The sequence below is a fragment of the Lepisosteus platostomus genome, chromosome 3 (assembly GCF_059453375.1).
Source record: "Lepisosteus platostomus isolate fLepPlt1 chromosome 3, fLepPlt1.hap1, whole genome shotgun sequence".
In the NCBI taxonomy this organism is placed as follows: Eukaryota; Metazoa; Chordata; class Actinopteri; order Semionotiformes; family Lepisosteidae; genus Lepisosteus; species Lepisosteus platostomus.
This window is the reverse complement of record NC_142613.1, coordinates 14,045,428-14,069,397: the sequence shown is the minus strand read 5'-3', so window position 1 is coordinate 14,069,397 and position 23,970 is coordinate 14,045,428. Positions and strand designations below refer to the sequence as shown.

General features: G+C 36.0%; 2 protein-coding genes across 9 annotated transcripts; both read right to left on the bottom strand.

Moving 5' to 3' along the window:
- Positions 1–660: 660 nt before the first annotated feature.
- On the bottom strand, positions 661–10,960 carry LOC148674492 (uncharacterized). 5 transcript variants are annotated; one of them, XM_088624672.1, is made up of 10 exons: positions 10,519–10,960; positions 10,000–10,086; positions 9,855–9,884; positions 8,992–9,306; positions 7,670–7,975; positions 6,796–6,831; positions 6,118–6,144; positions 5,619–5,651; positions 2,707–2,799; positions 661–1,919 (listed from the first exon to the last, which is right to left on the bottom strand). In XM_088624672.1, exons 2-10 carry the CDS (start codon positions 10,049–10,051, stop codon positions 1,810–1,812), a joined length of 1,002 nt encoding a protein of 333 aa, XP_088480798.1. In that variant the 5' UTR covers positions 10,052–10,086; positions 10,519–10,960; the 3' UTR covers positions 661–1,809. The 5 variants fall into 5 exon arrangements, 4 of the variants coding, with proteins under 4 accessions (XP_088480798.1, XP_088480799.1, XP_088480800.1 ...); XM_088624673.1 differs by having other exon boundaries at positions 10,875–10,960; XR_015935327.1 differs by having other exon boundaries at positions 1,905–1,919; positions 6,027–6,144; positions 10,000–10,960.
- Positions 10,961–11,082: 122 nt separating this feature from the next.
- On the bottom strand, positions 11,083–20,016 carry LOC148674491 (uncharacterized). Of its 4 annotated transcripts, none has more exons than XM_088624680.1 (9): positions 19,887–20,016; positions 19,743–19,772; positions 18,575–18,889; positions 17,802–18,116; positions 16,402–16,488; positions 15,054–15,086; positions 14,157–14,192; positions 13,114–13,206; positions 11,083–11,505 (listed from the first exon to the last, which is right to left on the bottom strand). In XM_088624680.1, the coding sequence occupies exons 1-9, from the start codon at positions 19,915–19,917 to the stop codon at positions 11,480–11,482; spliced, it is 966 nt and encodes a 321-aa protein (XP_088480806.1). In that variant the 5' UTR covers positions 19,918–20,016; the 3' UTR covers positions 11,083–11,479. The 4 variants fall into 4 exon arrangements, with proteins under 4 accessions (XP_088480806.1, XP_088480808.1, XP_088480807.1 ...); XM_088624682.1 differs by having other exon boundaries at positions 16,402–16,431; positions 19,887–20,013; XM_088624681.1 differs by lacking the exon at positions 15,054–15,086.
- Positions 20,017–23,970: the final 3,954 nt, after the last annotated feature.

Genomic DNA, 23,970 nt, shown 5'->3' with positions numbered 1-23,970 from the left:
CAACAATAAAGCCAATCGATTCTTCTACAGTATGTTAGCATATCGCTGTCGGTAGAGCCCATTGAACCTGAGAATCCTCTTTAGTCGCCACTTGCTGACAGTGATGCCCTGTAGTTCAAGAGTAGCTACAATCCCCTCATAACCCATCCCCAAACCAAAATAAAACTTAATCAGTTCATCTCTATCCATTATTCTAATCTACAGCAGTGTTAGACAGTTAGGCTTTATTGTACTATATACAGTATAAAGACGCGGTAACGTGTTAACTAGCGTTTGATAGTATTTGCATGCAGCCGGAGATAATGCTGTCGTTTTAGAAATGTTCTATGTGTGTGCGACTACCGTGACACAAAGAAAACAAAGGAAAAAGTAATTTTGTGCGTACGAATTAGAGAATACGAGGGAACATTTTAGTTATTTCAGGCGTACAAATTTAATGAAAACGAGGGAACGATTTAGTTATTTCGTGCGCACAAATTGTAAAATCGTTCCCTCTATATAACTTTTTTTTCCTATTGATGGCCCCTCCCAGGCTCCGTAGAGAGTGATATCAGATATATCCATGTATTTCCTACATGTACAGTATAATCTCAGTTCATGTGAAAAAATGATCAAATGAACAGAATGAGCAGGCCGCATAATAATAAGCTCTCAATAAAGTTGAAATTTAAATGCTGTATTTTGACACCTGGTGCTCAAGAAACATTGACAGAAAATTACAAGTATAAAGAGTTACAAGAGTTAAATTAAAAAAACAACAACATAATTTAGCATTTTCAGACTCAAAACAGTATCAGCAAAACTGCTTCCATTATCAGATGAGACTAAGCAGTTCTTGAAGAATAAGTAATCAAGTCCCAAGAATGATCTATGTTGAGTTGGAACTGCTGCGTCTAGGTGAGCACACTCAAAAGTTCTAAACTTTATTTTATTTAACCCTTATAAGAACATAGGATGTACTGTATACAAACATGGATATAACATTTGGCCTATCTAGCCTATAAAAGTTAGTAGCTTAATGATCGCGAGATCTGGATTTTTGTGAGATGTTTAGCTTCAAAGGCTACAGTACTGTTAATATTTTGCTGAAGTTATACTTTAATAAAATTAATACTAATAATGAAAGTTGACTTTTGTATTTGTAAAGTTTTTATATTAATTATATACTGGTTTAAAGTGAGTTCTTTATTTTTTACTACTGTACATCTATATCTATTGAAATGTTTGTCACAGTAGCTGTCATGAGCATGCATTGTACAGTTAATAGCTTCACTTCACAATTAAACTTCACTTGTTCACATTTCTCTCCAAATGAAGCAAACCAGAGTGAATAAAAATAGTCTTGTGGATGGGCCCTTAGAAACATTGTGATCATTTCACAGATCTACATTAAGAGCCATATAATTTTGCAGAAATCAAAATGGTTACTTTATCTGTGAAAGCACATGATGCACATTTGGAATTACCTTGTTTTGTTTTGGTACTCTAAAACTATTTTTTTCCATATTTACTGTATAACATACTGTAGATGATTTAAAGATATGACTTGAGGGAGTTTTGCTGCTTCAGTCTATTCCTTTCATCTGTGCATAAAAATGTACATGGTAAAATGGTACGTTTGGTAAGTTTGATGTGTTTTAAAAACAATATTCACACATCAATATTTACACAATTACAAATGCCACATTTGGAAATTCCCCAATTCCACTTTACATATTCTCAAGGCAGGACAGAAAGGAGAGGTTAAAATTTGCAGATTATATACAGTGCATGTTACATAAATCACTAGGTTTACAGTAGCACAAATATTTAATTAATACTGTAAGTGTTCCTGTGCACTTCTGCAGCATCTTCTTGTTGTTGGTTAGCATAAGGCAAAGGATATGCTGACTCCTCATTCTCCTCTTGATTGTGTCTCTCTGAAAATAAAACATAGTAAAACATTTTACAGAATAAATATATGGTGCAAAAATGTATCTTAAATAGAAATTATGAATTGAAGTTCTGGGGAGAAAACAATGACATTTCAATCTCACACAGCTGTTCCTAATCACCATCATCACATAAATTAGCTATAGTGTACAGTATATGTATTAAACATAAATACTGCCCTTTGCATTTGTCTCAAGCATTCCTCCTTCACTTCATCTCCACCTTTTAATTACCCCTTAGTTCCTTACTCTCTGAATGGGATCCAAGCCTCCTTGTCCAATGGCCAAGAGGCTGCCCATTAACCAACTGGGTAATACCAAACCAGTCCCACCTAATTTTCAAAAGTTTCAAAAAGCACCTGATTCTTGGATGTTGCTGTCCTTAGTGAGATTATAATGTTGCATGTTGAATTATAATGTTGCATTAACCAAATGTTTAAGATTCTTACTAAATGTGTCCTGTTCTGTAATTTAAAATAAATAAGATCTGATCATCTCAATTTAGACAGTAATAAATGACCACATATCCAGGTGTCCTAGTGGTTGCACTAATTTGTATGCCATACTTAAACAATTTGGTTAAATTATTAAATCAGCACTCTTGGGACTTCAATAGAGAAAAAAGGATAAAAACTTAAACACCAGTAGAGAAGAAAATCTACACTGATAAATATTGAATTTAGTTCCATGCCAAAGAAACAAAAATGTCTCAATGCCATTTTTGGTCCCTACTGTCTTAAAAGACCTGAAAGACTGTTAATAAAAGAAAACTCACTGTGTTTGAAATAGAGGAAGCTCAGCACGGCTGTTGCCATCAAAGAAAACAGTTCACCAGCAGCAACCCAGATTAAAATATGTGGAAATTGTCCTGAAAAAAATAGTTTAATGAAAACCAAAACACAAGTTTACTTTTTGAGTAAAAATCTCAACCGATTAAGACAGTTTCTAAAGTAAAGGGGTAAGTTCTATAATAGTTAACGAGCTCAATTAAAAAAGGACATTTTGAATGTTATATTAGTAAAATTACAAAATAACACATAGACATTTTTAAAATTGATTTTACTTAATTTAAATTATTTTGTTTAAAACCTGAAAGTTCAAACTAAAGTCTTCTAATAATACTTTAAATTATAGTAATGTCAGCAAAACCTAAAGAGAAATAATTGAAATATGTTGATTGCATAAGTATTCAGATTTGTGATCTCTAAATTCTCTTTAGCGGAAATTCCATTAGCAGTAATCACAACTACAAGTATTTTTGGTTAAATCTATACCGGTGTTCCACCTTGGCGAAATATTCACTCATCCTTTTTGGCAGATTGGTTGACACTCTAATGTCCATACGTTGCATGGGGATTGCATATAGACAGCATATCTACATTTATTGTCTACTAACTACAGTACTTCTGCATTCTCTACATCAAACATATCTACATATTTATCCCTGGGATGTTTTGAAAGTTCCTTGGTCTTCATGGCTGATTCTTCATGTGAAATTCACCACCTGACTGAGGTGATAGGTTTATTTACTCTAGAATTACATGAATCACAATAATAGCACACATACTGTAGGCCACTCAAATAATCAAGCTTGTTGAAACAATTTCTGTATGTGCACCCAGATTAATTTATGTTGGTTACAGCAGTGGTTCTCAAACTGTGGTACTCGTACCTGCAGTGGTACGTGGCGTGCCGGCAGGTGGTACGCCAAATGACCCTGGAACTGTGTTGTGTGCACTGAAAAAAATCGGGATGGGTTTTCATATTTTGTATTTTTATACGTGTCGAATACACAGCCTACGTACTACGATACAGTGCGCGCTTATACTTCAGTGGACACAAGAGATACTCTGTAATTCTATACCACTCTATAGGAATGCGTGCTACAGATGCAAGTGACCAATTGTATTTAAAAAAAGCTACTGTTTCTCCGGCAAATATGGAGAAAGGAGAATGTGCGTGATTTTGGAACAATGCCAACATTGTAAACACAGAAATGCATAGAAATGCGTGCTACGGACACTGGTAATCTTGTGAGCACAGGAAAGCATGAAAAATAACAGAAAAATATTTAAGAACTGTTCTAAGTTAATTTGAGAAAAATACACCGAGCGTCTCTGTGTTTCTCTCCCTTGCGCATGAAATAAATACTTAAAATAAACACTGAAATAAAAACGGAAACATGGAAAAATGCAAGCTTGCGGACTGCTAAAGCAGGTAAGCCCCACACTATTATGTGTGGAGAAAAAGCTGATGAACAGCTCGACCTGCTGCCCCCCATGAAAGACACAGTCATTCATAGAATTATTGAAATGAAATATTATATCAAAAGTACACTGACAGAGCGTGTTAAGATGAGCAGATGTTTTTCACTGCAATTAGATGAGTCTATAGTCGATTTGGCCAATTTGCTCGTTTATGTTAGATACGAGTTTGAGGGTACGTCCCGTGAGGACTTTCTGTTCTGTAAGCCGCTACCAACAGGGACTACAGGAGAGCACGTATTTCAGCTTCTGAATGAATTTATCGAAGAGAATGGCATCGACTGGATAAAATGTGTCGGAGTTTGTACAGACGGTGCTAGAGCAATGACAAGCTGACACAGCGGTGTAGTTGCACGAATTAGAGAGGTTGCTCCAGAAATTAATGGTTTCATTGCAACATCCACCGCGAGACCTTTGCCGTCAAGAAAATGCCTGACGATGTTAAACTGTTGTGAATTGTATCAAGGCTCGAAAAATTAATTCACATCTGCTTTGCTCAACTAAACAGGCTCACCCCTCTCACTGGAATGGTGCTTTTTTATTTTTATGTGTTGTTTTTTTTTTCTGTAAAACACTTTTAGAAACCATATTTTAATATATCAAACAAAGTTTATTATTATTATATTTATTATATGTGTATGTGAGTGTGTGCACGCACGCTCATGTTGGTCATTGAGAATTTCTGGGATTCCTATGATGACTTGTAGGTGGTACTTACATGATTTGGTTGGATTAGGGGTGGTAAAAAGTTTGAGAACCACTGGGTTACAACATTAGGTTGGAATATTGCATTTTTTTTTTCATATGAATTATTTGATTACTTCTTTGTTTTTGTTTTTTGCTTTGAAAGCGTAGATTAGGTTGTCATTAAAACAAAGATTAAATGCTATTTCAAAGTGTCATGACTCCAGGCTTTAAAACACCAAACAGTGCAAGGGTCTGGATCAGTTTTCAAGGTACTGTGTATATATTGTATTGTATTTATAAATAGTAAACACAGTATATATTACCTAACCAATCCATTTCTAACCTCTCTATCCAACATATGGTTATGGGGGAGCTGAATCCTATCCCACAAAGCAACAGGCACAAGAGGGTATAGCCTGTACTGGATCCCAGTGCATCGCAAGAAACACATAGACACAAACACACACACTCTCACATGAGGGCCACTTTCCCAGAGACTGGCGCACCCGGCTGAAACCCACACAAACACAATGAGAACATACAAACACTACACAGGTAGCACCACAGGAATGGAACCTGGCAGCAATGCTAATCACAGTGCTACAAGACCATCCTCGGTGATGAATTCACTCAAGCTAATTTAGGGCTACAGCAGGTGAGTAAACCACATAAGAAAGCACCCTTAAACAGGTGTCATGTTTCATTGTCTTTGACCTGATCCCGGAATCATACTTACCATAACCAAGTGTGGAATTTGCTTCTGTATAATCTTGAAGAAAAGAAAACGACATCCATAATTCATTAATGGTATATTGTAATTTAATTCCAGAGCACAACTCTATCACAAGCCCCATTAGCGAAAGCCACTCCATAGCAAATCTTTCTGAATTACAAATTGTATTTGAAAAACTACCAGCATTTTGTTACCTAAAAATATTCCAAAATTCTTGTGAGACTTCAAAGTTACAGTATCTCTACTAGAGGGCATTAGAATATTTGGCACATTGTGTTGCTTTGTTAAACTAGTTGAATTGAACAAATTGAGCATGATTTCAAAATGAATTCTATAATCTGAGCAGAGTGGTAAAGATTCTTTGTAAAACAGATTAGGATTAACAATGCATTGAGGATGTAGAATATATACGGTACAAGTTGTGTTTTATGTATTTAGATCAGAATAAAATAAGCAGACGTCAGAAACGTTTTACTCTTTTTCAACCTGAATTGAAACTTACTAAATCCAGGACTGAAGCCTTCTATTTCTGTAGGATCAGGAATAAGAGTGATATCAGTAAGTGATGTAGAGTAAAATCTGTTTTATTACAAAATAAAAATGTTGTATTCATGTTTGTAATGATTCTGCAGTATATTAAAGAATTGTTAATTGTGAATTAAAGATTACTACAGTAAATGTAATTTCTGGTCATTTTTTACTCAGACTAAAAAGCATTAAAAACAGCAAGTTGCTATGCACAAAAAATAGTCAGGAACACAAGAAATAGTTCACCTACAGTATATAATCACTAATAATGCATATGTACAGTAATTGTAGGATGACTGTAACAAAACATTTAGGCAAACATTTTTCCCAAGCAAGAGCTTCAGTAATTCTTTTCTGGGATGAAATTGCAAGGGTGGTTAAGATGTCAGAAACTACTGTAACTCAGTGGCTAAATTTCAATGATGAATTCACTCAAGCTAATTTAACACTACAGTAGGCAAGTGACTAAACCACATAAGAAAGGACCCATAAACAGAGTTCTAAAGGTTCTATGTAAAACAGACTAGGAGTTTACAATGCAGTTGGGATGAAGAATACATACAGTACAAGTTGTGTTTTATATATTTAGATCAGAATAAAATAAGCAGACGTCAGAAACATTTAACTCTTTTAAACCTGAATTGAAGCTTACTAAATCCAGGACTGAAGCCTTCTATTTCTGTAGGACCTGGAATAAGAGTGATATCAGTAAGTGATGAACAGTAAAATTAATTTATTACAATATAAAAATGTTCTCCTCAATCATCAACAAGTATTGTAAAGGGGGGAGTGGAAAGGACACAGAGAGCAAGAGAGCTCAGTTTGAATTTACTAAACAATTCACATAGTGATTTTGTGTTTTGTTGTATGGGGAAAACAGGGCTAGCCCATCTTAGGCAGGGTGAATGCACCAAAAATAACAATAGACCTCCAAAGGGAGACAGGAACTGTTTGTTTTCTTTAGTTTAACTCTGAAAGAAAACTTATTTTATGAGGAATGAGATGTGTTTTGTACTGCTACACTATTTCTGTCTAAACTAAAGAAATAGAGATAAAAGATAGTAAAGAAATAATAAACCATTCACTCCATTTAACCTTCTAAATGTCTTTAATTTATAAGAGAATCTCAACCACCTGCTTCTTCAAACAATCCACAGTACTGGCTTCAAGCTACCAGTAGGTAGAAGATATAATTGACTGCAGAAACCTTTAAACAAGTCCCAATACGTTGCTTTGGAAACAACATTTGCCATTTTGTGTGGTATGTTTTGTATTTTTTTCAAACCTGCATATAATATACTTGTCTACATGTGAATTTACTCCTGTAAATTCGCTGTATAATGCATGTATGAATTTACAGTGAATATGAATATACTATAATATAAATTTAATAGATCATACAGTATAAGACACAATTAGTTTTTCTTGCTCTCTTCAGGAAACAAAATTAATAAGCATCATGATTTTAAAAAACTTTCTGCATGACTTTGATTCTTTCAAAGAATTGAAAATTAAATGGTTCTTACTTTCCACCTGGATCCTGATGGATCTGCTGCTCAGTGAAAAAACTGTTCTCCCCTCTGTGGTCAGTTCAGCAGCACAGCTCATTAAGACGTCGGTCCCAGTCCCCTTACTCCTCTGTCCCTGCAGCTCCCATCCAGTCACCGTGAGGAGACAGACTTTAAACTCTTCCCTGAAGGGCACTGTTCTGAAAGGAGCTCTGCTCTCATCAGTGTAAAAATGGCATCGTGTTCCCCTCCGAGCTTCACAGCGAATTGTAACGATTGTCTCTTTTTTGATATGTTCTGTGTCCACAACAATACGAAGACTATCTATAGGATTAAAAACAAAAACATGTTTCTCCCTTACGTGCAGAAACACAATTCAAAGTAGGTAACAGAAGAGATACCTTAAATTACTATCATGCTGTCCATAACTTCTGTGGAAAGAGATGAATGCAAACACAATAAAATGCCTATTCCTGAATCCTTCACTACTACAGTGAGATAAGTCAAAAGCTGGATATCCATCCAACCAAAGCACCCAGAGAAAACTCAAGCAAACATGGGGAAAACATACAAACTGTGCACCCCAAGACAGGAATGAGCCCTGGGCCCAGAGCTGCAAGGCAGCAGTGCTAACCATTTCACCATCATGCTGCTTCAAAGTTTGGATATGTGTATATAAACATACTGTATATATTGTACATATTATATTTTTATATAAAATAATGATTAGAAAATGCATAATTAGGCAGAAAGAAAATGTAATCTTATAAATACAATTGTAGTGTATGCAAGCCACATTAAAAATACATTACAATGTGATTTACAATAAAAAAGATAAACGACAGTGAAAAGGTACTGAGTTTTACCACATATTGACTCTTCTTGTAGGGGAGGACTCACTCGTATTTGTATCAGTTTGGGGCCATCACTGATATTCATAAGATAAGATCACTTTATTGGCCATATACAATTTCTTGTATTAGGAATTTGCCTTTTTGCATACCCCAACTTGCTCTCCTTGAGACACACAGACAGGGAGAGAAGTTTGGGGTCAGAGTGTAGGGTCAGCCATTTATACGGCGCCCCTGGAGCAGCTGGGGTTAAGGGCCTTGCTCAGGGGCCCAACAGAGTAGGATTCCTCTGCCAACTACAGGATACAAACCGGCCACCTTCCAGACACAGGCGTAGATCCTTAGCCACAGAGCCACCATACTGCCCCCAAGCTGGCCAATGCTTATTACTAGGACATTTCTATCATACAAAGGTGGCTGAGATATCATTCCTGTGCTATATACTCAAAATTATTTTGAATCACTATTAAAAACAGAAAAAGGACTCACCAAACACTTCTAGTTTTTTCATCCCACTTCGCTTTGAGAGAACTGCTTGGTTCCCAATAAGAGTTTCAACAGTGCAGCTTAGAAAGATCTCCATTTTATCCTGACGAGTTTTGTTTTCTAGCAGCTCACTGACATACACAATGAGCTGACAGACACCAAAACTGTGCGGTGTTGATCTGAAAGGGTTTGGACTCTGATCAATGTAGAAATGGCATTGTCTTCCACTATCAGATTCACAGCGAGCTCTGGCATAGTCTTCTATATCAATCTGCTCTTGGTCCAGCTCAATAAGAGGTTGTAGAAGTAGGTCTGTTACTACAAAAAATGTTCAGCAATTGAATCAATTAAAATTTATTTTAATCAAAAGTATTCAATTTTGGTACATTTTTGGTCAAAATCCCATTGTATTAAAAGGTATCGAAGAATACAAAACATATCATAAAGCAGTTAAAGATGGGTGAGCTTTTATGTCTTTAAAAGTCTTTGTTGTTTATTGTCTGCAATAATATAAATAAGGCATTCTTTAATGTTATCATTAAATGTTGATTAAATAAATTGATCTCCCTTTAAAAAAAGGCATGGTCCTGTCATGAATTTAAGAAGTATAAATTAAGTGTAGATTTTTAGGAGGACATATATACATAATGTATATAATGTACATACAGTATGTATAAGGTATATAATTCAGATATACAATACATGTATTTCATTTGTTTTAGCTTACCGACAAAGTGAAAGTCTATGCTTGATGTGAATTCAGTTTCCAATTCATCATGTTTCTAACTACATTTCTTACAGCATTATGAAAGTTACCATAGAAAGGTTACTTTAAAAAGCTTAAACTTTGAAAATTAGTAACATACCTGACCAACCTGGACACACTTGAAAGCCCACTGCATGAGAAACAACAATAAATAATATTAATCGAAACATAACAATCTACAAATGTTATATTTTTTAAATATCAGGTTAGCAACAGCGAGTAGTTCGTATTTGTAAAATACTTACGCAGTGTAAGAAATAATATGAAGAGTTTCATGGTCCAGCAGCAGTCCCACATCAGACAATATGTGATTTACAAGTTGAACTGCACATCTAACACACACAGGAAACTTGAAAATGAGCTCACACAGAAAAGCATAGCTGTGGTGCTTAATGTGTCTTAGTTCATCTGATGACCAGAAATGAACACAAGTTAAGCCACGGAACACAACCTTAAAAATATGTCAATGCTTGATGGTCTAGATTGTACAATATATGTCTAATAAATACTTGTATATAAAATAGAAACATATACCACCAACACTAAATATACTCTGCCCTCCCAAAATAGTGATTTTTATAGATTGATTTTATTTTAACTCAACTTTCCAATCAGTTCCAAAGGAAGCCTGCAATGTTTCATAATATATCAATATTCATATGCAGTATCCAAAATAGTTACAGGATCATAAAAAGACTAAACCATGTAGTTTTCAATATGACATCCTCTTAATCAATCCCAATTAACACATAGCATGGGATTACCATGTTGCTTGAATGTCGCAGATTTGGTCTAGTAGAATACCGACTGTAGTACATGTCAGTGTAAAGTCAAATGGAGTTAATCTTTCCACCAGACTGATCCAGTGTCCTCAACAAGCAAACAGTGCTGCAGGCAGTCCCACCACTGGTCAAACACAGCTGATGTGAGACTACATTTTGTTCTGCTTTCATTGGAATGATTACAGCAGCATGATGTCACAGTAGTTATTATTCTTGTACTGGGGCCAGAGGTTCAATTCTTAGGGTGTTATTAACATGGAATTGGGTTTATGTTCTGCGTATGTTTGCGTGGGTTTCCTGTGGGTGCTCTGGTTTTCTTTCATTGTCCAAAAACATACTGGTGGGTTAATTGGCTTCTGAGTATCCTAGGCGTGAGTGTGTGTGTGTGTGTGTGTGTGTGTGTGTGTGTGTGTGTGTGTGTGTGTGTGTGTGTGCTCTGCGATGGACCAGTGTCCTTTCCAGGGTGTAGCCTGCCTTGTGCCCAATGTATGCCAGGATAGTCTCTGGATCCCACACAGCCCTGAATTGGAAAAAGCAGTTACAAAATGGATAGATGGATTTTATTCGATGCTATTTTTGCCTCTGCAGTCTACTGTTCTAATCTGTGTACATAAAGACACATGGTAAGACTTAGAAGTTTGATGTAGAGAATTTTACACACATGCAAAATAAAATGAGCAAAATCACAAGTGTCTATACACAATTACAAATCCCACTACAAATTCTATTTCCATTATTTCCATTATGCAGCTCCCCACAGAAGGAAAGAAAAGAGATGTTTAAATTTTCAGATTATATATATACAGTAGAGTACATGTACTACAAAGTTTACAGTAACACAAATTTTTCAAAACAATGAATAAAGAAGTTCTCCTGTGAGCTTCTGCAGCATGCCCAGAGTTCTTGCTGTTGATTAGCTTCAGGAAGAAGATGTGCTGACTCATCATTCTCTGTCTTGTTTGTCTCTCTCTGAAAAATATACAACATACAATACAAAGAAGTATGGTATAAATTCGTATGTAAAAATCATATGTTTTGAGATAACCAAATGTTTAAATTTCCCACCAAATATACACTATTCTGTAAGTTAAAATAAAGAATCAGATAGTCTCAAGTGTATATTGAGACTCAACAAACAAACCATATGGTCACAAATATGGGTGCTCAGTTGTTCCAATCTTGGTAACAAAATAAATTAATTGACAAAATTGACAAAATAATTACTCGATAACTGACAAATTTGACAAATTTTGAATGAAGGGGAAAATTGTGAACTTTGTGAAAAGTCCTGTATGTCGTCAAAGGCAGTCAAGTAACCCTTGTTCACGCCAAAAGCAAGAGCAAGGGTTTGCAAGAATTGTGATGTGAATGCAGCCCTTCCTGCTCACTAGACACTGTAACCAAATGGGAAACATGGTCTTCTAACAACATTAATTATTATGAGTGTTTTTTATTGGTTATCAGGTCTTTGTTTTTTGCTATACTTAAAAGTATCTAAAAATGCATTCAATTGTATGTGTAGATAGTAAAACTACTAGCGAATACAAAATTTACTTGGTCTAAAGCATGTTTACAATGCAACAGGGCCACTTTTGTGTCACAAGAAGTTGCCTTGTTCTGAATCGCAAACAATGACCGCAATATGGTATTACGCAAACATTTAAATGTGTCTCTTTTTTATGTAAATTAGAAGTTGTACATGTTACTCTGTAGTTGGTAATTTCACTGTGGTTTGAAATGCACTCATCATTACCAATTCATTATCACATAGAAATGTAAAAATATCATTGTACATCCCTTTTAAGTTAGCCCTCTTAGAACATCTGTACAGAAGATGGGATAAAACCTTACACAAAGAGAAGAGAGGCACAAGAAAAGGCAGCAGAGAGAGAGAAAGAACAATGAAAAATAATAGCAAGAAAAACCTCCTTCAAAAGGCCAAAATACCAGAATTTATGTGAGCACTGAAAAAGGACCAGACTATAGATAAGATAAGATAAGATAAGCCTTAAGATAGGGACTTTATTGGAAGTAACAGAGTGATTTCTTCCTGAAAAACATCATTTATTTGATAAGAAATGGCCTCCTTCTACCCTTTGTTGATTTTCTGTTCCCAGGGAGATTTCAGTGTTTTTCTGTGCCTATAGAAGACAGGGTTCTAATCTGTAGATATCTGTACATAGACATGAAGATTTGAGTTCTGTGCAAATTATTATATTTGTCTTGTTTAATCTTGCTGTCTGGTTATTACTTTATTACCAAGTTGTGCAAGAGAAACAAAGAAAACATAATATGTGACATTCAGTTTTCCTGGCTGATCAGGGGCATATAATAAATATTCATTTTTAACAATTAGTTTGCAGAAGAGGATGCTGTAAGGGACCTGCATGCAAGGGCCTGTCAGGGCATTTCTGAGAGGGTAACATGTCTTAGACACTGGTAATTATGAAATCAAGTTCCGTGCAAAAATTATTTCCAAAATGATTTGACTTCATTTGCAGTCTAACAGCTTTTGCAAGAGAGTCTACCTGTCTAAAAAGAGCTGAAAGACTGTTAACTAAAGAAAAGCCGACTCACTATGTTTGAAATAGAGAGAGCTCAGTAATGCTGTTAACATCAATGAAATCAATTCACCAGCAGCCACCCAGATGAATGTATGTGGAAATGTTCCTGAAAAAAAAACATTCAACGAAAGTGAGAACACACTCAAGTCAATCAAAACATTTACTTTTTTGAATAAACATCTTTCTTCTTCCAAATATATTAACATTTGTTCTAAGTAAATGCATATTAGATGAGAAATAAACTCCATTAAAACAGCTCGCAGGAGAACTGGAGCAAGCAATGAGTGCAAGACAGAATATACCCTGGACAAGACGTCAATCCATCACAGAGCAGACATGCATGCACGAAAAAAAAATACTAATTTTCCCAGAAGCCAATGAATCTACTAGGATGTGGGAGGAAAAGGGATAATGGAGAGAACATACAAACTCCATGCAGATAACACCCCAGGACCAGTGCTGAACCCAGGGCTCCAGCACTGTAAAGCAGTAAAACAAACAACCATGCCATTGTGCCACCCCATATTATATTATACCCTTTCTTTGGTCTCTCATTTTGCCAAATTACAAAATGATGCATACATTTTAAAACCTATTGTGACAGTGTGGGAGTAGGCGGAGCCACGGCGAGCACTGGATAAGAAGTCAACGCCCTTAACTGAGGGACAGAAGCACCAGTGTGAGGTTCGCAGGGACCAAAAATAAAACAAAAAGGGTGAAAAATGAAACAGAAAGCAAAACGAAAGGTGTACTGCTGTACATTGCGACCTCCACACTGGGCTTTCCCTATTTAGCAGGGTCCAGTCTGGTACAGCAGGGTGCATGAGGCCAAACACAAAATAAAAGCGTAGTGTGTGGAAAGGTTCTGCCTGTGCCATAGAAAATACGTGACTACTTCAAAGTGTCATGACTTTAATCTTCAATGTAACAAAATGTGAATTTGTGGAAGGGTCTGAATTTTGTTGTTATATATATAATACTGTATACAGTACATGTATTATATATAATGTTGCATGGAACACCTGGAATCCCGCTTAATACTGTTCTGATACTTACCGACTCCAGATCTGGAAACATTGTAATCTGTAATATCTGAAACCAATGAGAAAACCCATTTTATTACAATAGCAGAATATTCTGGAAGTGTTTAAAATATTGTTACAGCAATAGGTGACCAGGAAGTGTCTCTAAGAGTTTAGATAAAGTGTGTAACACCTGGCAGAGTAAACATTTCTAGCTTCAAAGCAGAGGGGATGTTTGCTGAGATTTGGGGGGTCCCCTGGTCAAAAACAATTTTAAAGTTTACCTACATGTAGGTACTGTATACCTAGTTATTAAGTTGTGGGATAATGATTGTCAATGAGCAGTACAGAAACACACCCTATAAGATCACATTAAGACTACAGAGAAGAGGGAGAAAGGACAAAAAAAGGAGTAGAATAGGAAGAGAAAAGAGGAGTCAGAAAGAGTTGGGAAATTGAAGACAGACGAGAACCCCTACTTCATGATCATCTGAACAAATCCTGACTGGAGCTAAGTATCTCAAACTTGCTAGAGACAGCTTGCTATTCTGCGTTTTTAGGGAACTCGGGTTTCCTGGGTAAAAGATATTTCAGTTAAAGTCTTTTCTGCTTGTGGGTGCATTTTTTGAATAGGGAGATAGGCTCCCATTTATTTTGTGACACCAGGGTTTGCAGAGAGAGAGGTTGTATTGCAGGCTGTAGCATATTAATTAAAAAGGCAGTGTATCTCTTATTGTGGCCTCAGTGGGTATTATTAAAGAGCTCAACACTTAGTAGCAGTCTGAGGTTTTCTGGGTGATTACGACGTTAGGCCTCTGAAACGCCTTGCCTGTACATACTATAAATCTAGTAACTTGTGTGTTCTATGTTTTGTTGTATGTATGTTCTTACATATATTAAACAATGAAAGAAATTAGACACTGTTACTCACAAGAAACTGTGGGCAACCCAAACTCCCCTAGACCTGCAGAAAAGATAATATTGTAACGCAACGGGGGCTCAGACGGGCGCCCTTGCCGCATTAGGTCGGCCCCCCACCGTCGGGGGCTCGAACCCGGGACTCCCGCGTCTCTCTGCAGTGACCCAGCCCCGTGAGCTAAAGAGAGATCTCTCTTTAGCTCACAGGGCTAGGTCACTGCAGAGAGACGCGGAAGTCCCGGGTACGAGCCTCAGTCGGGATGGGGCCGACCTAATGGGGCAAGGACGCCCGCCTGAGCCCCCGTTGCGTTACATTGGTGTCAGAAGCGGGGTGGGATAGCCCTTCGCCGGGGACGGCGATTTAAGCGGGGGAGAGTGTAACGCTTACGGCCGACAGGCACTGTGTAAGAGCCGGCGTACCAGAGCAGGTGATGTCACCGCCCTTCCCTGTGATAGCAGGACTACAGCTACTGGGCTGTGGAGAGATCTCTCTTTAGCTCACGGGGCTAGGTCACTGCAGAGAGACGCGGAAGTCCCGGGTACGAGCCTCAGTCGGGATGGGGCCGACCTAATGTGGCAAGGGCGCCCGCCTGAGCCCCCGTTGCGTTACAATATCATTACTGATTCTTTCACTAAAGCACAACATATGCTGAATTATCTAATCAGTGTCCAACTCTGAAATAATGTATTTTTCTTCTATTTCAATGTGGTGTTCCCCCCAGTATGCATTCTCCTCTAGAAATGCCTTGATAATACCATGCAGTATATACTGTAGGTAAAATGGTAATACTGATGTAGAGGCAAATACTGTTACATCAGTATCCTAACTATTCCTCATTTACTCATTGTCCGTTTCTTGTCATCATCTGACCCCGATTCAGCCTGTTCTTGAAGAGGACAAATAATACCTTTTTAGAAGCTAGAAGGATTGTTTGAATATTCAAATAGATTTGGGGCATCACATAGATCAAATAAATCAATCATTAATTAGACCAATAAGTCAAATCGATTTGGAGTATTCAAATAATATCTGATCAATCCTATTTGTTACCAGAACATTGTTTGACATACAGTACTATTAAAACTCAACTCAACAAACTCAACAAACATTATCATAAGTTCAATATAAAACAGATTAATTGTTTACATTGGGGATGTCAAATGCTTTATATGATTTATTTAGATAAAACTGAAACTAGCAGATGTTTGAAACATATTAAGTGTCTTTGTAACCCTACATTGAAGGCTTTTGATTGTGTAGTACCTGAAATAAGAGCAACGCTTGTACGTGAGGGCAAATAAAATGTTTTTTAATATAATAATATAGAAAATCACATTGTGGCAGGGGCACTGTTACTTACGATTGCTTGTTGGCTCACTCTCTTCTGGATCTATAGGACAGACAATAACATTGGTGACTCTCTCATACATCAACAACTGATGATTCCCTAAAAAATATTCAAGCAGTTTAGGATACAAAGGATACTTTTAATGCTCTATTAAATACGTGGTGGAGAAAAATATATATACAGTATAAGCTATAAAAGCTTTATGAATAACTTTGGATAAGCAAATATGCAGTATACAGTATATACTGTACATAAAGAATGACACCAAGAGATTTGTCAAAGGAAAGGTACTGTAATAATCCACATACAGTAGTCACTTAAACTTTTGTTCTGTGGGGAGAACATGACACATTTACAGCAGGGTCAAAGCACCTAAAACAGGATTTGAGTTTGAATAAAGGTGATGAGTTTCAGCCATAGTATCCTGTGTATTAAAAGGACCTATGGCCCTGAAATAAAGCTTCTTCTGTGGGGAATGAAACTGGCTTAATACTGCTGCGATGCAGCCATATGATCTATGGAAATAGAGATAAGAGCATAAAAAGATGCAAATGAGGCAAATCAATTGACAGTCCTAGGAGGCCATTCAGCTCATACACTGTAGCTTTCTGGTAGTTAGTAGCTACTGGATTGGGGGATTTCAGCCAATTGTGTTTTGAAAGAAGCCAGGTTGCTGAGCTCAAGATCTCTAGATAGCTTATTCTGCAAAGCTACAATCCATTGGGTAAAGAAGTTCTTGGATGTAAACGTACTTTCACATAATTTCAACATGTTCCTCTGGTTCCAGTTTCACTGTTGATGCTGGAGAAGTCCACTGGGTTGACACTGGCAATGCCTTTGAGGCTTTTAAGTACTATAATCCAGTCTCTCTATGGTCTTCTGTTCAAGACTACAAAAGCTTCAGTTCAATTTGTTCTGTCAGCGTTGACATTCTTTAAGCCCTGAAATGTACCTATGGTACCTCCCCTATGGACTGATTCCAGAGCAACAACCTTTTTATTAATATTAGACAACAACTACACTTGTTCTAGGAAGGGTTTCGCTGGTGTATTGTACAAAAGCAAAATAATACTCCTTGATTTAAATCCTATGCTCTTAATTATATTTCGACAGTTTATTTCTTCCTCTGGTTCCCAAGAAGATGTAAATGGCTGCATAAACAACCAAGTCTTACTTTGAGAATTAGCCTCGTTAGATAAGTATTGTCTCATTTTTGTTTGTTTTTTATATACAGTACATACAACATTCTGCACTTGTCTGCATGTGAATATACTTTAATGTAAAATACATTAAAAGAAACTTAGAATTTCATGCTCTTTTCAGGAAACACATTTAATAAGCAATGGAGTATTCTCATGATTTTCCACACCACTCTTGATGTTACAAAGAATTGAAATTAAAATGGTTCTTACTTTCCACCTGGATCCTGATGGCTCTGCTGCGGCCTGAAGAAACTGATCGCCCCTCTGTGGTCAGTTCAGCAGCACAGCTCAGGAAGACCTCGGCCCCAGTCCCCTTACCCCTCTGTTCCAGCAGCTCCCATCCAGACACCATGAGGAGACAGACTTTAAACTGTTCCCTGAAGGGCACTGTTCTGAAAGGAGCTCTACTCTCATCAGTATAAAAATGGCATCGTGTTCCTCTCTCAGTTTCACAGCGAACTGTAATGATTGTCTCTTTTTTGATATGTTCCATGTCCACATCGATAGAAAGACTACCAAACGTGTCTCTCCGAAAAAAAAACACAATTCAATGAGTAAGATTTTTAATCAGCAAATATTGAACAATCTACATAACAGAGAAAAAGCCTTAAATTATGATTGAGCAGTCCATTATTTTTGAGGCAGAAAAAGCTGTCTCTGTCTATCCTCCATTCTGGGGTCTGTTGTACTACATTTAGACAAGTGGAAACATTAATATTTGAGTATAAAATGCTGATATAATCAATCAACTTAATCTATTATTGAGGAAAATCAATAATACTGTACTATATACAGTACGTGTAAATATGAATACAACTAATAATATTTTTAGAGGTTTGAATGGTAACACAAGTATTTCTTATGAATTTGCGGCAGAATATCTCTAGCACTATGATGAGGTGTCTGAGATATTCAGCAATCAATCCCTGGCTATTTAATCAAAATTATTTTGAATCAATATTAAAAATAGAAAAAGGACTCACCAAATACTTCTAGTTTTTTCATCCCACTTCGCTTTGAGATAAATGTTTGGTTCCCAATTAGAGTTTCAACAGTGCAGCTTAGAAAGATCTCCATTTTATCCTGACGAATTTTGTTTTCTAGCAGCTCACTGACATACACAGTGAGCTGACAGACACCAAAACTGTGCGGTGTTGATCTGAAAGGGTTTGGACTCTGATCAATGTAGAAATGACATTGTCTTCCACTGTCAGATTCACAGCGAGCTCTGGCATAGTCTTCTATATCAATCTGCTCTTGGTCCAGCTCAATAAGAGGTTGTAGAAGTAGATCTGTTACTACAAAAATATTTTTATGTATTTTAATTAAAAGCAAGGAATTTAGGTCAAGTCAAGTACTTAAATATACTTTGCACTGCATGAAAGGTGCTGACAATGTAATTTCATTAATATTTATTAAAAAATACAAAACTTTGTATAGTTAAGGATGAGTAAGCTTACATTGCTGAGTTTACATGCAAGTAAAGTAAAGTAAAGTAAAGTTTTTTTTTAATGGCATAAGGCATGAATTAAGTGTTGTTAATCGATTAAATTAATCTATTTCCCTTGGAGGAAGGTTTGCTCTTGTCATGAATTTGTTTAAAAATAAATTGAGAGTCCCCCATGAATACAATATATACTGTACAACATCCAGGTGTGTGGTACATTTCTTGATGTTAAGCTTATTGACAAAGTGACACTCAGTGCTTGTTTTCTTTCCCAGAGAATCTGAAATTCACCTGATTTGATATGAATTCATTCTCCAAGTCATCATGTTTGTATTTAATCTTATTACAGCATTGCAAGCATTTCACGAGGAAGGTTGAGTAAAAAAAACTCTTAGAATTACTTTCAAAGCATTTCTATGCTGTGCAAAAATATATTTATTTTTAATAGTTCTCATCAATTAATTAATTAAAAGAGACCTCGATCAGATGTTTAAGAATGTTACATTGCAATTGGTAATGCATTCATATGACAGTAAAATGTGCTCTTTGTTGTCTTACTCCTAAGAATGTTTCAAACATATTTATACTCTACATTGTGTATTTTTTTGTCTTTTATTAGATTTGTTCTTTGGAAGATGCCGCCAGTATAAACCTTGGATTAAGGATTGTTGTTCATGACAATAATATGAAAATAAATAACATACCTGACCACCCTGGACACACGTGAAACCCCACTGCATAACAAATAATAAATAATAATGTTAAAGGAAACAGAACAAACAACAAATGTTATATTGCTTAAATATCACGTAGCAACAGTGAGTAGTTAGTAATTGTAAAGTACTTACTCAGTGTAAGAAACAATATGAAGAGTTTCATGGCCCCACAGCAGTTATGTGAGGGATGATCTGACTTCAGAGAATGTGTAATTTACGATGTGGAACTGCACATCTAACACACACAGGAAACTTGAGAACAAGCTCACACTAAACAGTGTTGTGGTGCTTAGTGTGTCTTAATTCATCTTATGACCAGAAATGAACACAAGTCAAGCCAAGGAACACAACCTTAACTTACTGTATTGCACTGCTTGATGTTTTAGGTTGGATATTGTCATTTTATTTATAATAAATACATTTGTACAATAGAAACATAAACCATCGACCTAAAATATACTTTGTAAAGTTTTAATGTCTTTCATTTTAGTATAGTCTATTCTTGTTCTACTGTCTTCACTACCTATTGAAGGAAAAGAGGAATCTCATATCAGACATCATCACTTAAAGTGACCAAACTGTTAAAATCTTACATGTTCTTCTTGTCTTTTGGATTATTTTTTGCCCTGGATTTTAATTTGTACTGTTTTTACTTTGTTTTACTATGTTTTATATTTTATAAATACTGGATTTAGATATATATATGTTTATATTTAATTTTAGCTCCCTGACCTAATCTTTTTTCTCATGTTTTTCAGACTGATTTTACATTTTTACCATTGTCTGTAATACTGTTCACTGAAGGACTATATTGAAAGGCTTTGCTTAATTCTGTAGTTCCAGTGACCTTCGGTGAGCTGCAGAAATAAACATTCTTACTCTGTAGCTTACATGTCTCAAGAAATCTGATCGATTCCTAGTTCTTGCCCTTGTTCAATCGATCTTTAGGATGAACAAACTCAAATACAGAGAATCTGTTTATCCATTGGTAAACAGTTTTATCATGTTATCCATTAGAGCAATATGCTTTATCTGAGGAGAAGCACAACAACTATAATATAAATTGAGAATATGTACAGTACATACAGAAAATGAAAAACTCAGACTTCAGTGCTGTTCACTGGAGTTCCCAATTATCTTTTTGTCTTTGACAATTAGAAGCATTTGACAATAATGTACAAGAGCACTTGTACAGAGATATAGAAGAGACATTGAGGACAAGGGTCAAGTTGTAAACAGTAAATGTATTAGTACTGTACATTTATAATTTTCTGGTGTAAAAAAGAGAACTCTGGATTTTTTGGACACCTTAAGAAAGGACGTCAGCAGATCATTCTTTTCATGCTTGCTGCTTTTCCTTGTCCATAAATAGCTTAATTATGCTTTCACAAAAAACTATGTAAAACTACAATCATATAATCTGTTTTTATGTATGAAAAATCTGACTTATTTAATAGGTAGTGTAATGTATCTTTTTATTGTATCTTCACAACCATAACTTCTTGTCATTTGCATAAATATATAAATGGATCAGAAATTTCTTTTTTGAAAATAATAGTGTTCCTAAATTCACTGTGCATACCTCATTGTAAGGAAGGCAATGTTTACCAATTCTTAAGTGGTAATTTTAATAGCTTGCTTTTACTGTACTTTCAACTCAATTTTCAGCTCAGTTCCAAAAGGAATACACAATATTTTAAAACACAACATAAATTCCCAAGGTATAATTTATCAGCGCTATCTAAAATTATTACAGAAACAACTGGTAAAGATCTAATTTACATGGTTTTAAAAATGTTATGCCTGTATTCATAGCTGATTGTCATGTAGCATGGGATAACCATGCTGAGTGAATTTCAGAAATATGAGCTAGTAGAAGACAGACTGCATGTTACAATCAAATGACGAGCATACCTGTAGTAATACAGAGATGGATATTTAAGAACTCTTGTGTGTCACATAGCCAGGTCACATTGTTAAAAGGTAAAAAACATTACATCTTAGTTCTAATAAATTAAGCTCAATTAAAATTAAGCTCTGGAGCATATTGATGCAGGTATGTGCCTGCTGCTGGCACATTTCAGAGTTCACTATTCCACAGGACTGATCAAATGTCCTCAAGATGCAAGCAGTGCTGCCAACAGTTCCCCAACTGCTTATCCGAAGCTGATGTGAGCTTAAACCTTCTTCTGCTTTAATTCACATGACTGTCTTCTAGTCTTCTAGAGCCATACAAACCATTCATTCAGTATAACTCCAACTTCACCCAATAGAACAAGCACAGCCTCTCCTAACAAAGTTCACACAACTGTATGTGCTGTCATTCAAATACGGCCTCATTACACACAGCTCATTACACCAAATTACTTTTTATCCATTACACTAATGTCCGTGACTTACAGATGCAGCCATTCAAAGTGCGCGGTACAGACACGTACCGGAGGTAATTGGCTACGGCGTCGCGCATTGTGACGCACGATGACGTGCGGTACCACGGTACGTGATTGGTTGACCGACAGGGGCACTCGTGGTCCGTTGGTCTGTCGTAGAAAGATTTATAGTAAATGTCTTTACTGTGCCCGTTTTAGTAATGAATATTTATATGGAATTTTACCACTGAAGGGAAATCTTAGTAGCTGAGCATAAAAAGAATTGGAGCATACTGTAACGCGTGTGAAGGCCATAAATGACATTAATTTTGGAACATAAACATACAGCATATGGCTGGTCTTGGTACTTTAAAGCAAAAATACACACTAGTATTCCATTTCACCCTAAACATTTTAACCATCGAAGTCTTTAACTAACGTGATACCGGAGTCAACAAGCATACTTTTAGAAATTGATTAAAAGGGAATATAATATGGAATCGTGTATCTAAAGAAATTAATAACGATATAATTAGATTCATGTACCGCAACACAAGAATAGTACACGCTGTACATTGTCTGTTGATAATGTTTCTGTAGTGCTTTTTCAGCACCCTGCATGTAACCTCGCCGGTGGGGCTGTGGGTTAGGTTCCTGACTCCTGTGTCACATGGTGAGTGGCTGAAGCCATGACTTTTTTTTTTAACAAACATTTCTTTGAAAAAATAAAACGTTTCCCTGGGTCAGAGATTAAATAAAACCTCACTCACACCAAACAAATTTATATTTCTAAATATCACAACATGATCGAATTTAAGTCATTTTAATAACAATGAATTGTCACCTATGCGTTACAATATAAACATTTATATTGATTTAAATCGCGTTTTGATTTAAATCAAAAACATGTTTTTAAATATATGTGTTTTTTGATTCACAATCAGACAAATGCAACATAAATTGATATCTTTCTCTTCTAAGTATCTTAATAAACTTTCAGCATAACTTTCTCCCCGTTTAGATTTATTTTTCCTGGGATCTTGGGATCAAACGTGTAAAGATTAGATTGTAATCGTTTTCATTTTTTAAATACATTTTATAAAAGTGTAATCTATGCTAAAAAGTTGTACACCACCTGCTATAAAGATACATATTGTAATACTTTTGGGTTCGGATAGGACAGACACAAGAACTCAGACTTGCGGAGTTAAAGCAAGTTAAAGCCTTGATTTTATATATCACCTTTAAAAGTGGAATCTCAAAGCAAAGTAAATACCCAACACTGATCATACCCATCTGTCATGCTAATAAAGCACCTTTAATTGAATTGAATTGAGGGAGAGAAGGCGAGAGAGAGAGAGCCAGGACAGACAGGCAAATAAGATGCACTCCAAAGACATTCACAACAGCTACATATCATAAAACGTTTGCACATATAGTTAAGTTATTACTTGGTTTTCAAAGTGCAATGAAATACAATATTTTTGTTTTTATCCTGTAAAGCATTTTGAGAAGCCACCTTTAAAGGTGATATATAAAAGCGCTGATTCTTATGGAATGTGTTCCGCCGGGGATTCAAATTTTTTAAAAAAATTTTAATCGCGTATCTAAGGAAATAGCAGTATAACCTTTATGTGATATCACCTTAAGAAAAGCACATACAAGAAATTTAAAATAGTCTTCTTTAGGTGTGAGGGTAGGAGTGGATCGCAGCAGGCATAATCAGCAAATTAGGAAAACAAAGAACAAGACAGGTGTATCCAGAGAGCGAGTGATCAGAAAAAGGGACAGCTGTTACGCCCAGGTTTTCGATGCAATTGCTTTAACTTGCTAATGCATCAGACACA